At 36.4% G+C, this 13,942-nt stretch overlaps 1 protein-coding gene across 3 annotated transcripts in view; it reads left to right on the top strand.

Moving 5' to 3' along the window:
* RAPGEF2 (Rap guanine nucleotide exchange factor (GEF) 2) overlaps positions 1–13,942 on the top strand; it is a 133,678-nt gene that overhangs the window by 98,711 nt on the left and 21,025 nt on the right. For all 3 annotated transcript variants that reach the window (XM_010586085.1, XM_010586084.1, XM_010586086.1), the window contains 7 exons: positions 109–261; positions 628–792; positions 3,761–3,868; positions 3,960–4,163; positions 4,273–4,381; positions 6,611–6,857; positions 11,337–11,494. In XM_010586085.1, coding sequence (XP_010584387.1) covers positions 109–261; positions 628–792; positions 3,761–3,868; positions 3,960–4,163; positions 4,273–4,381; positions 6,611–6,857; positions 11,337–11,494 — 1,144 coding nt within the window. The remainder of the gene's footprint in view (positions 1–108; positions 262–627; positions 793–3,760; positions 3,869–3,959; positions 4,164–4,272; positions 4,382–6,610; positions 6,858–11,336; positions 11,495–13,942) is intronic.

Raw genomic sequence — 13,942 nt, 5'->3', positions numbered from 1 at the left:
TTGGGAAATTGCTTTATCTTCTCTGTTAATGGAGTACTTGCATCTTAAGTCTAAATGCTTTTCTGAAGATTTTACCTTTTAATACTGGTGCGCAATGATTCTTTCCAGTTTGTTTGTATAGCCCAGCAAGATTATTGCCGCATCCTCAATCAAGTAGAAAAGAACATGCAGAAGGTAGAAGAGGAAGGGGAGATTGTGATGGTGAAGGAGCACAGGGAGCTTGATCGCACTGGAACAAGAAAAGGTCACATTGTCATCAAGGTAAAAGCAAAAGAGGGCATGTCTTGCAAAAGTCCGTGTTCTATAAACTTTTTAACTTGTCAAGTTAGGTCCAGGGTTAGTTGAGATGTATATTATAAAAATATATATTTAAAAATACAGTTAATATTTCTAGTTTTTCTCTTTATAATTATGCACATTGATAACTAGGTGATTTCTACAGAAATGAATTGCATATGTTTTTTACATTTCTTATCACAATGATTAAGCTGTTATTTTTGCTTAGCTCATCGGTCAATAGATGCCAGTATTCTTTCTTGTGTAGAGCATCTTCAGTATGTTACGAGAAAACAAATTTGCATTTATTGAAAACCTGTTTTAATAACTAAGATTATTTTTTTTTAATAGGGAACAGCTGAAAGGTTAACAATGCATTTGGTGGAAGAGCACTCTGTGGTAGACCCAACATTTATAGAGGACTTCCTGTTGACATATCGGACCTTTCTTTCCAGCCCGATGGAAGTGGGCAAGAAGTTGTTGGAGTGGTTCAATGACCCCAGCCTCAGGGATAAGGTTAAAATCCCCTGATTTACATACTTGTTACCATTTGGATTGAAATATAAGCTATTAAAAATAATGTATGTTTTAGAGAGAATGACTAAACTGAATAAGACACAAATAGCTGGTGACATATTTTAATGGCAGAATATATGGATAACACTAAGAAATTTTTTTCTTTATTTTATTTAAGTATTAATGTGCTCAGGAAAGGTAAATTAGCCATGTTTTACCTTGCTGTGTTTTTACAACATAACTTAGTTACTTGCAAGTATAAGGAAAGCTTTTTCCCAATAATCAGTGGGTTTTTTTCATATAATTCAATAGAATTCTATTGTGTCTCGAAACCTGAGTGTATAACTAAGTTCTGTGTTTTCCATGCATAATACTAGTTAACACAACTTGGCAAATATTTTGTGATAATTTGTTTTTATATAAAAAAGAGACTAGAAAATACAGCTGTTGTTAAGAATCTGTTGAGCCTTACACAGTATTAAAACAAAAACCAACCCAAACAGAAGAAAGCAATCAAACATCCTCTTCCCTAAACAAAACTGCCATGATGGAAGAATAAGACCCTGCATATCCTGTTTTGGCACACTGTCTATTTAGGCTATACTGTGCTTCACACTGTAATGCTTTATTTTCACTTGTATACAACTCTCTCATATGTAAAAAAACTACGAAAAATTTCCAGATTTTTTTTTCAAATTTGAAACCAAGGGAATTATATCAACAAGGTTAAAGAGAAATTCAGTTTTCAACTTTTATTTAAATCTGGGTATTTCTTCTAGAAATGCTAGCATATCTGTGCCTTGGAGGAAGGATCTTACATTTGGCAGAGAAGATAGGCTTTGCAGCTAATATTGTTTAGCATAGGCTTGTTACAGCTTCTGAGATATAATATTGGAGTTCATCTTTAAACTTATTTTTCCTGTCCTACAATGGATAATCCCCTCAGCCTCTGTAAAAGCATGAGCCAGCACAGTGGCTGGTATCACATCTGAAAACAGAGCAATTCTTTGTTCTGCCATCTCAGTAACAACCCCTTCTGACATCCAGTAGCCCCGACAGAAAGGCAAGAGTCAGAGAACAGCTTGGGACAAGTGGAGATAAGCAAGTGAGGAACAAGGAATTGGGAAGATTTTGGCTGTTTTGTATTAGGGGCTGATAGGCAGTGAGGAGAGGGAAAAGGCTGAGTAAAACTTCCTGAGGATGATCAGTACTCAGTAGTAATCAGACTGGGACATTTGAGATCCAACCTTACTGATGATTTTGCCCAGCAGCAGGGTACTTGATTTTACAGCTTTAATCCTCTTTTAATGCTGTTCCTGGTTGTGATACAAATAATGGCATTCCTTTGGAAATCACCATTCAACCCTTTCCAGTGCAGTGTCATTTGGGTGTACTTTAGTAAGTCCCAATTTTGAAAGCAGCATTGATACTGAAGCTATCACTGTAGTGATTTAAAATATATTACGTGGTACGGCTTGCAACTTCCCAGCCAGTTTTAAAAATCTGCAATTAGCCTAAATTTAACAAGACGTTGCCTGGATCTTCCAATGTCATCCACATTAATGAAAAACACCACAGATGTTTAACAGAAAGGAAGTTAATCTTCAATTTCAGGGTGGAAAAATCTCATATATGTCAGAAATGCTACCCCTAGCTATATCCCTGTGCCTGGGAGCTGCAGCATGTAGTGCTGTACAGTTGCCTCCTGTTAAAAATCTTCTGAAGGAAGGACTTCTGAAATACTTGATTAGTTTGGTCATTAATTTTGGCAATTCTTCGGAATTCACTTGCTTTTCTGGGGTAAAAGGCAGACTACTTGGAAACTGTTCATGAGGGTGGCAGGGTTTGGTTTTGGGTGCCTGGTGTCAGACCTTTAGCAAAAGCAGCTGCAGAGATTTAGATTTTGTGCAGATGCAAAGAACGGACAGGGGTTAGCTTTAACTGATTAAAAATTGTATGAGATTTTGTTCTTAAGCTCTAGTTTTTTTAAATGTTTAGAGGTTTTCCCCTACTAACTTACTTTCCTAGCATAACAGAGGAAATGCAGCTGTATTTTTAGAGATAACTTTGAGTGGCACAACTGTTTTGGATTCAGGAGCTTTTTTAAAATAGCATGAGTCTATATTAATTCCAGACATCAAACCTCTTTTGTTTTGTCAGGACAAGTGCTGCTGATGCTCTAGGTCAAATCACATACTAAGATAAAATTTTATAGTGGAAGCATATAGTTTTAAAACATGCAGCTCTGATTTGTGGCTTTACCTTCAATAATATTAATTGATAGTATTCCTTTAGGTTTTTTCCTAACAAATTGTAAAATACCAGCTAAGATCCTTCTGAACTTGATAATCATAGTTGTTTGGGGGGAGTAGAGGTAGAGAGAAGGGAGGAATAGTGCATGTATTCACTGTTAAAACCTTTCCTGCTTCTCACAATAGTTCCTTTTTCCTGCCTCTCTAAACATACAATAGCTCTTTTACACAGGTAAATGCCTAATTAAGTTAATGATGGCTTACCTAAAGATTTGTGAGATTCAAGAACCAGTATAAAGCAGTATCAGAAGCTTTATGATCATGTGCTTGAAGAATTAAGCAGATTTGGAAATGTACACGAACAGGAAATTGTTGTTTTAAGTCAGAAATGGATCTAACTCATTGCCTTGTACCTGTGTGCTCTATTCCCTACTCAGTTGAATTTGACACAGCCAGTGTTAATTTTCTAACTCAAGAGTATTCTTTATGAAATACAACATACAATTGCTTATACAAGTGAAAGCATTTTTAATACTTAATTCATTCTAACCTCCTGGTAAATGCATATTAGTAAAGCTAGGTTTGGGTGTACAGATATAATATTTAGGATTCCAGTGGAAATAAACAGGGTCTTTAAGGAGTAGTATTTTTAAAGGACTTACTAGTGATGTTCTGGGTGTTCCTGGAAAATATTTATATTATTGATTAATTTTCAGGTTACACGGGTAGTATTGTTGTGGGTGAACAATCACTTCAATGATTTTGAAGGAGATCCTGCTATGACTCGATTTTTGGAAGAATTTGAGAACAATTTGGAGAGGGAGGTAAGAGTGAGCATTTTTTCTGACAATTTAGGATGGCAGGGAGTAGCCAGGCTGTTGTTATATATAACTTATTACGCTTTTTCTCTTCTAGAAAATGGGTGGACATTTGAGGCTGTTAAATATTGCTTGTGCTGCTAAAGCTAAACGAAGATTGATAACCTTAACAAAGCCATCTCGAGAAGCCCCTTTGCCTTTTATCTTGCTGGGAGGGTCAGAAAAGGGATTTGGAATCTTTGTTGACAGTGTAGATTTTGGTAGCAAAGCCACAGAAGCAGGCTTGAAACGTGGAGACCAGGTATGTAATTTTAAAATGTCTTCCACCCCCACCCCCAGCTTTTTTTGTTTTTGTTTTGTTTCCTTTCTCTTTGCTAAATAAAAATGACATTACCTGTTGGTATTTTTAGATACTGGAAGTGAATGGTCAAAATTTTGAAAACATTCAGCTGTCAAAAGCCATGGAAATCCTTAGAAATAACACTCATCTGTCTATCACTGTGAAAACAAATTTATTTGGTAAGTTTGTGTGCACTTTTTGTTCTAATTTCTGTTCTAATTTATATGGAGTCTTAAATTTTTTTTTTTAATAGTTTAAAATAGTTTTGTTTGAAACACCTCTGTACTGGGGAGAATAGAAAAAGGAAGCTTGCAGGTCCTAAAATACCTTAGTTCATAATTGCAGAGAAAATTTTCTGAACAGGGTCTTAAATGAAGTGACTTCACTCTCATAAGTGTATGTTTCTGAATTAAGAGGAACTATTGTGACCATTTAGCTCGAACTTATGAAAAGTGTTTGTACATGTAACATTTCGTCCTTTCTCAGGAAAGAAGCTTTTTTTGGAATTTCAGTTGATCAGTGTTCTTAATCTGTCTGCTAAATTTGCTCATCGTTTTTCAGTCCATGCCTACAATGAGTGCAACAAGGTTAATAAAAACTTTCTTGCCAGCTAGATGAAAACAGTTTCGCTACCCGCTGAATCCATTCTCTTCATTTCTCCCTCCAACAAGTACTAAAGCAGTGATAAAGGAGTCTTTAAGCAGCTCAGGACCTCAGTTAACATCACAAGTAATTAATAGTTTGTGGGTTTTGTTTGATTTTTTTACCACTGGATACTTGGATTATTTATATAATCTAGTGATGTGTTCCCCACGTATCTCTTCCCGGATCAGATTCTTCATCACAAATAACTAGGGCAGAGTATAACCACAGGATGTCACTGCACTAACTGACGATTAAGTATGTTTAGGTTATCTCCAAAAGTCATTTGTCAAATCTATTTCCTGGGGATTTTTTTTGCTTTGCAGTAAAGATTCTAATATTTCAATTGTTTCTAATAAGTAGAGCATTTCTTAATATATCTGTATAAGCTTGTTTAGCAGTAGGTGCTTGTTTCTTTATGTGTAAGTTCTGTGTAACCATCCTTCACACACTAGGTTTTTTGTATCTCCTGTGTTGCTTTAGTATGTTTAAGATTAAACCCAATTTCTTAATTTCTTCAGAAGTCATGTTCTTCTAAGTTTTTAATCTTGTTGCTCCACTGCAAATACTGAAATCACATCACAGTAGAGTCTCAGAACAGTTACTTTCTATGTATTGCATGCAGTATTCCTTATCAACAAATCCCCAAAGGAGAGTTTTCCTTTTTTTAACAGCATCTTCTTGCCTGTATCTAATTTGTCTGTGCAGGCCCCAGCTCTTTTTTGACAGTACAGTTGTGGGCTCGGATTACTCTCCTCCACTTTTCTTTGTGTGTCTAATTTGAAGGTTTTGAAGTCTCTTGGTGATTTGTTGTGTACCTCTGGGGATAAGGATGAATATTAAGGACAACATTAATACATAATAGTAAAACCTAGCCCCTAATACTCATCCTTAGCTGGTTGCCCTTGTTCCTTCCTTTTCTACAATTTCTTGGTTTTAATTATCAGTTTTCACTTATTATTACAAATCAACTCATCAGATGATTTTTCCATTTATATATGGAGACTTCCTCTCACGCTCAGAATATGTGACTTTATCTCAAGATCAGTTTTGTTTGATTTATTTAAATATATCAACATTTTTGTGAAGCTAAAAGTTGCAGCAGCAGAACTAATTCACAAATTCATCGGGTTTTTTCTGCCCCAGAGATGACTTTTTGCTAGAGAGCTGAGGGAGTCTGAGAGGTGTTTTGTATATCTGGCAGATGGATGCGACAGCCCTGTCAAACACCCAAGGTGTCTCAGTAGTCTCATACTTTCTTATATTTTCCTTATAACTTTGTTTCAGTTTCCCCTCTGATTTCTGATTTTTTGATTCTGTTGCTAATAATTTCTTGTCCATCTGAGAGCTTTTGTTGCTGGCTACCTGTTTAAAACCTTCTTTCTCAGTTGTTAGTTTTGCTATCTCATTTTTGTCTAGTGTGCTCTTTTTATGCATGCTACTACTCTGCAGAAGCCCGTGTCCTTAGGTTGAAAAGTCAAAGTCCTTCTGTTGACACCATCCATGCAACCAAGTGGTCATCTAAGTGTTTCTGTTCTGAGCTGGGCCAATTTACTGATTTTCTGATTCATATTACAGAAAATTAATGTCTTTTTTCAAAGTTAAAAATTTTTTAAACTCTTGGATCTAAATTCATTTAAGGCTTGAATTGACAGAATGTCCTAATCAGTTTTTTTGTAATGATTAATATTAAACTGATCTGGTGCACAGAGCTTTCTTTTACATTTTTGTTCTTTTTCTTTCCTCCCTTTTCCTGTCTTGTGCAGTTTTTAAAGAACTCTTAACACGGTTGTCAGAGGAAAAAAGAAATGGTGCTCCCCACCTGCCTAAAATTGGTGATATTAAAAAGGCGAGTCGTTATTCCATCCCAGACCTTGCTGTTGATGTGGAGCAAGTAATAGGATTAGAAAAAGTAAATAAGAAAAGTAAAGCCAACACAGTTGGGGGAAGAAATAAATTAAAGAAGATACTTGACAAGACTCGAATCAGTATTCTGCCTCAGAAACCGTACAAGTGAGTTTTTTATTTCATCTTAAATATTTCCTTTGTGTTAAATTTTAATAATTTCTCATGATAATTATAATTTGTCATGATACTTTTTCTATTTATTAATGCAAACCATGCTTATATCTGAAAAAATATACTATAAAATACTAGTCTGAATATTTGAATGATCATAGACTACTAACTATGCAGTTCCTGACATCAATATGAACATATTTTACTTCTTATAGATAACGTGATGGCACAAATACTTTTTCGTGTCACTTACTGTTTTCTTTTAAGAGGACTGTTAACTGGAAGCATCCCAGGCAATTAATTTCAGAATAACTCTGCAAGCAGGTTTGATGATTTCAATTTATCCACATTCCAGTGGTCTATAAGAATTTCTGCATACTGCCATAAGGGATACTGAGGTTAAAATTTTAATTTGGGATCTTTGATGAATTGACTATTTTTTTAATGAAAGCTAAATATGGTATCTGATATCTTTTATTCTATGAACACATTTTAGAAATAGAGTTCTGATAAGGATTGTCAGAAACAATAGAAGAATGAGTTTTATATAATTTTATGGGAATCGGGTTCTTGGCCCAGACAGATGGCATCGGTGGGAAAAATGAATTGTAGAGGGTAGTTGATGTGTAGTCAGTGTTTTCTCTTGCATTTTTCTTTTCTGTGTCCCACCGAGGAAGAGATCTATTCTATGTAAATTCATGAAAAAGACACTTGTGCTGAAAATCTAGGATTTTTTTCCTGCTATTACTTTAAAAAAAACCAAACAAACTTTGCTTAACTACTGTTAGGTATTCCCTACTAAATGAATATTGTTCTGAAACATTTAAAATAGAATGTTAGTAATGTAAAGGTTAAATTAATATAAATTATTATATACAAATAATGGATATTTCTTAAATTGATGCAGATACATTTCAGTAGAGGAGAATCTGTAAATCCTCTTTTTATGTTGTTTGTCTTTTATTTCAACTGGTCTTGTACATTTGTTCCTCTGATGAGCCATACGTACTGTTAGAAGTGATTTTTTGCATAGTTCACCATAATTCCATGCAAAAGCTGCGAACATTCTTGTTGGTTTTCTTTTTTTTTCTTTGATTCCTTTCATTTTTGCACTTTCTCTGTGCAGGGACCTTTTCGGGTAAGACTCAGAAAAACAGTATACTTGACCTATTTTCCTTGCTTTACTTCATGTGTTATATATAGCAATTTGTCTGCAAAGCCTGTTGACATTCAGTTGTTTGTGTCTGCACGGTTTCTGCATAGAGATGTGTAGCTGTAGACTTAACTGTTTGTGCTTTTTTTCCCCCTATAGTGTAGAAACTTCTATCTCGTTCTTCCTAATAATTAATGGTATTGCATATATTAAGGGACTTGAGCTATTCTCACGTGTTTTTAAATAGCAAAAATCAAGAGGGATGAAAGGTTTATTTACTCATTAAAGTAGAAACTGTCCACCTTGTTTTTGAACATGAATGTATCCTCCAGAATGTATCCAGATAAAATCAATCTTTAACTAGAATGAGGTCACTGTTAGGGCGAGCTTGTCAGCTTCGTGAGACATTAAATCAGTATCAAAGACGAATCAGTTTGAGCAGGAGATAAGGCCTTCCTTCAGTCTTGCTTTTCAGTCCAATAATGTCAAGTAACGTCCCGAACTGAGCAAACAGCACCATTTCCTCTGTATCTACTGGGAAATCTCCTTCTCTCCACTGGCTAGGAGGCATCTCTTGAAGTGTGCTACAGCCTCCACTTGAGCTCTTTGCTTGCTTTACTCTTCTAATCTAGAGTGCTTTTGTGGTCTGTAGGCTCAGTTGCTCCAAATAAGGATTAAACACAGCCCCTACCTCCCTCTCTAGCAAAGTTCTGCCTGGTCCATAATGCAGCATCTCAGACAAGGAAGCAGTCCCTCTCTCTCCTTTCTACTTGCAGCCCTGCAGTGGGATGCACGGTATACTGTATTTTGAAGGAAGAAACATTCAGGCAGCTCTACCATTCCATTATCCCTTCTATCGTGTTTGTCATCCAGCAGGAAAGTTATTTTTTAGTTAATGCTATCTCCCTGCATGGCAAATGCATACAGAAAGCAATAAAAAATGTCTTTCCTTTAAAACCACAATCTTCTGTCACCAGCATAAAAAAAAAAAATTACCTAACAGCAGGGGCAGTTGATCTTCATGGGACCTGGAGTTTTCTAGTGTTGCTATTTGTATCTGAAATTTCTGGGGTTCATTTCTTGTTTGCCTAAGTTAGAACTCACTCAGATTCTGATTTAAGTTTTAAAAATATAGTAAATTGAGTGTAAGGTAAATACTTTCCAATTTAGTATACAAATACTTAGAATTGAGAATAATTTTAGAAACATTACCTTTTTTAAAAAAAAACAAACAAACAAAACAAAAAACCTAACATTTGTCAGTTGATCCACTTTACTGAAGCTGCTTCTGTCATGACGCACAGGATAGGTATAAGATTATATAACACTGACGAACGGCAAAAGGAATACATAATGCAAGTGAAACTATTAATATAAGGAGGAGGGTCACATTGTCTACATTTGGTTTGAATTTAGAGAAAATACTGGTGTTGGCACATTTATGAAATATACTATATAGTTGTTTAGCAGAAAGCATTTTGAGGTTTGGGGGCTTTGGGTTTTTTTGTTTACTTGGGGTTTTTTGTGTGCGTGAAGTGGTTCCTACTTGAAAGACAAGACACCGATTGCTGGGCATGCTTTTAGTTTTAGTGAAAGATTTACTTGCTTACTTGTGACTTAGCATGAAAGTGCTGTGTGCTGAGTTGATCATCATTGCTTGTCACAGTATTTTGTGCTTTATGTGGAAGTACAAAAATACAGATGTTCAGATTCAGCTTAACTTCTGATTGAGAGAGAATCCAGGAAACTTTTTTTTCAGTGAACTTGAGTGTTTCTGTCACTCTCATGGCTTGGAGTTTACCCTTTGTAAAATATTTTGGTAATATAGAGTTATCTTGTTTTTTAAAAACAAAACAATGAGAAAACCCAAACACATCATACAGAGATACCCCTCCAACCTTTTTCGAGTTGCATTGCCTTCTAAAAAGCAGTTGCTGTGTCCATGTAACTAAAATTGTGTCTTAAATGCCCAGAGACACTGTCCTAGCTTCACAGAGTACTGTTCAATTCATAGCACTTAAAGAAGTTGTACAAGAGTGTACTGGGTAAAGTAATTCATTGGTAAGCACAAAAGGATGCTTGTGCTGTAACAGCTCAACAGGGATAATTATCAGGCCCTTAATTACTTCTGTTTAGGTTTTCTGAGGATGGATAGAACAGTAGACAAAAGCTTAAGTGCCCAAAATTAGGGTACAAATGGTCATTTGTGTTTCATCATTTAATTTAGTAGCTTGACTTTTTAGAATTGTAGCAGTTTGCAATGAAATCTAAGTTCTAGTTTATGCTTTATTTCCATGTGTGGATACAGATTTAGATGTACTTGGCTTTTTAATAGGCTTTGCCTGTACTAGCTAAATTTTTCATTATTTTCACTTTTTATAATGGCTGCTGTTCAACATTTTACACCCTTAGAGTATTTTATGAAGGATTTGCATCTATATATTTATAGAAAAGTTCAATGGCTAGCTCTAGCTCTATGTCCTGTAGCAGTTCTGCTTCACTTGCTGATTATGAACTCAAAAGCAATAAGCAAATTAATGCCTACTATAATATGATAGCTCTGTCTCTGATCCATCTTGCACTACTGACCTCCATTGGGACCCTGCCTTTCACAATTTAACAGGCAAAATCTTTCACCATTATCACAGAATACTTTATTTACAGCTGTCAGGCACTTTGGAGGGGATACTGATAGCGCCCAAGTGTGGATGCTTACCTTAGCCTTCCAAGTTAGCTGGCATCAGTTCAGTCACATTCAGTGAAGAGGAACTCATAGAAGGTGATACAGGGTAGGAAAATGGATGATCTCAATGATCCTGTCTGTTGAAAGACCTTAGATTGTATGGCTACAATACGTCCTGAAGTACAGTTGCAAATCCTATCTGTGATGGGGTGAAATGTCTGTGAAATTCAGGTCTTGTGAAACAGCACTGAGGGAACAGCAGTATCAGTCAAAGTTTGGGTGATGGAGTGGTACAAGAACGATCAGGCGTGTACCACCTTTTGAATAAAGAAGTTGGCCGCTGTGAGAAATTGTCAAAAAAATAACAAGCCTAGCAGCTCCTCAGAGCTTACTGGTGAACTTGAGGATCTTCTGGCAGTGTGAGCAGGCAGATCAACTCACTTTGGACGTTTGGGTGCTGTTGACAAAGCTGAACAGCAAGCATTGTTGTCTGGAGAATTTTAACTTCTAAATAGTGATTACTGTGCTAGCAATTGAAAGTGTGAAAATGTAGCAATATAGATGTCCCTGCATCCCTCTAGTATAGCCCACGCTCTGAATGTCTTTAAGTCCCGATTTTATTTCTTTCTGGACGCAGTGACATTGGAATTGGCCAGTCTCAGGATGACAGCATTGTGGGGCTGAGGCAAACGAAGCACATTCCTCCTGCTTTACCTGTCAGCGGAACCCTGTCATCCAGTAATCCCGATCTACTGCAGTCTCATCACCGCATCTTAGACTTCAATACTACTCCGGGTAAGGATCCTTTTTTGTTGTTGTTCTTGACCTTATTTCCTTTGATTGATCTCTTTTTCCAGAGTCTGAAGAAGTTTTTATTAACTGTATGCTGTCACCCACAGATTAGCCACATATTAGTGCATTAGGATTTATTACATTTGCTCCAGTATACTTTACTTGAATGTATTAGATGTCTAGTTTTCCAAATATGTTGTATACCAAGTGCCTCTTGCAGACTGAATACTCGTGGCCTGTGAAAACTTATTTTGCTTGGTATTTTATAATTTGCCCTGATAGATCAGTCTTTACAACGCTGCAGTGTTTTCAAATAGCACAGTAGATCATTAGCTTACAGTGAAGTGAAAGGGCATTGGACTGGGACACAGGACATGTGTTTCAGTCTTTTTTGGAACAGACTTATATAATCTTGTAGTACATATGTAAGGGACAGGGTTTCAAAGTTCCTGGTTAGTCACCCTGCCCTACAGCTGTGTGCTGAATTCTTTGCATATGAAGTGATTTAAAATATCATTCTGAGATAGATTAAAAAATTAATACATTTAGCAGAGAGGAACAAAGCATGGGGGCGAGTGAGGGAGAAAAAGGGGGAGAATATTAGAAACTTGAGAGCCTTATCTTATGAGAAACATTTAGCTGGAGCTCCTCATAGGGTTGGGATTTGGGCTCTTATCTGACTGCAGGAAGGTTCTCAGCAGGAAACCTCCGAGTTAAGTATCCAAATGTTTGCTATTAAAATGTAGCTGCTGGAGGAGGATATGATGATGGTACCTGTGCAGACCCTTGGCTATTTTAGTCTAATCTTCAGAGTATTTCTCAACAGTAGAACTGAAAATTCAGTGCCCTCCTAAGCTTGAGGGATTTCATACCTTACCTAAAGGGACGATGCTTAAACACTGACTTATATACTGGCTAAGTTGTGCAGTCATAGCACTTGAAACTGTGATACTGAGCATCACTTCTTCTCAGGTTTTTTAGGGCTAGTGTAGACTACAGGAAGGTGGTGTGTGAATTTTGTCCCAGTGTCTGAGATTGCTCCTGAGAGAGTGGGAAGATCGGTATTTTTTTGTATCGTATCTAACAACTAGTGTCCAACACTTCGAAGATATTCTTTATCAATAGGAGCCTAACTTTTCATCAGCACTCTATCTATAAATGGGTGAAGATTCCATTCTCCAGCTTGCCATTTACCTAGACCAGACGGTTTTAGGTAATTAATGTGCCCCTAATGCCAAGCACACCGACTGGCTAACTTCCAGAGCTGTGGGCATCGCTGTAACACACAGCTCAAACAAACTCCATTACTTGAGAAGGAAAGCCATTACAGGTCTGAACATCCTTCAGTCACAGATGGAGTACAGAGAAGTTTAATAAATGAATAATGTTCTACTGTTTGCCTTTTGCTTTGAGGAAAGGAGATAATGATGTAATGCCATTGCTTCAGCGTTATAGCAGCTTTTCCATTATCTTTATAGAAAATGTATTATGTAATTAGTGCTTTCTCATTTTATAAAAAGCTCTTTTTTTTTTTTCTTTGCTTAAAATTTGCCCAAATGTCCATACACTGAATATTTTTAAAGTAATTTGCAGGTATAATTTTTCCGTGTATGGGAAGGAGGGGAAAGGGGCACTGAAATAAAAACCTTATACCTTAAGGGCTTTAGGGATGGTTGCATTGTAGATAGAAGAGTTGAATTATACCTCTATATACTTTAAGACTTGGCAAAAATTAAAGCCTGCAATTTTAATTTCTTTTATTACCTTGGACTAAATTAAAGATGGAGATGGAGGCAGCTTGCAAGAAATTGAATGCACTGGAGAAGAAAGAGAAAAGTGGTGGAACAGCCATCCCTTGAGGCTTTGGGGCATATCCCTCAGGACAGAAAATAAAACAACTTGCTGTTTTGGAAGTGTAGTCTTTGAGGAGAAAATGAGAACAGCTTGAAATCTGCAAGGAGTCATTTTAGTTTCCTTTCTGATTTGCTCAGGCTTTTTCAAATACACTTTGTAAAGTTTATTTTTAAATATTCAAATAGTCAATAGCACTTTGATTTCTCTTCTCTTGTAATGTCTTTGCTATTCGATTGGAAGTCAAAATAATATAGTAATGATGAGCTGCCAGTCACTGGTACTTCCCCCCCCCACACACAAACTTTCTAAGGGACTAGATTCCTATCATATAGCATTGCATTCTTAAGCCTGCCACTCCAGTTTTGGTTTTTTTGATAAGGAGTGAAGGGGGGTGATTACAGTTCTCTCAAGCGCTGTTTTATTTAAAAATTATTGTGCTGAATTACTTGCTACCATTGCTATAGCTGTAATCATTTCAGTTGCTGGCAGACTTCTCTGTATTCTGCATTGTGCTTTTGCTACCAGCTCTGATAGGTACACAGCTTGAGGAACTGGACAGTAAAATACAGTGCAAAGATGATACTTTTCTATTTGCTG

The sequence above is a fragment of the Haliaeetus leucocephalus genome, unplaced genomic scaffold, assembly GCF_000737465.1.
Source record: "Haliaeetus leucocephalus isolate CR32 unplaced genomic scaffold, Haliaeetus_leucocephalus-4.0 Scaffold140, whole genome shotgun sequence".
Taxonomy (NCBI): Eukaryota; Metazoa; Chordata; class Aves; order Accipitriformes; family Accipitridae; genus Haliaeetus; species Haliaeetus leucocephalus.
This window is presented reverse-complemented; position numbering and strand designations above follow the sequence as displayed.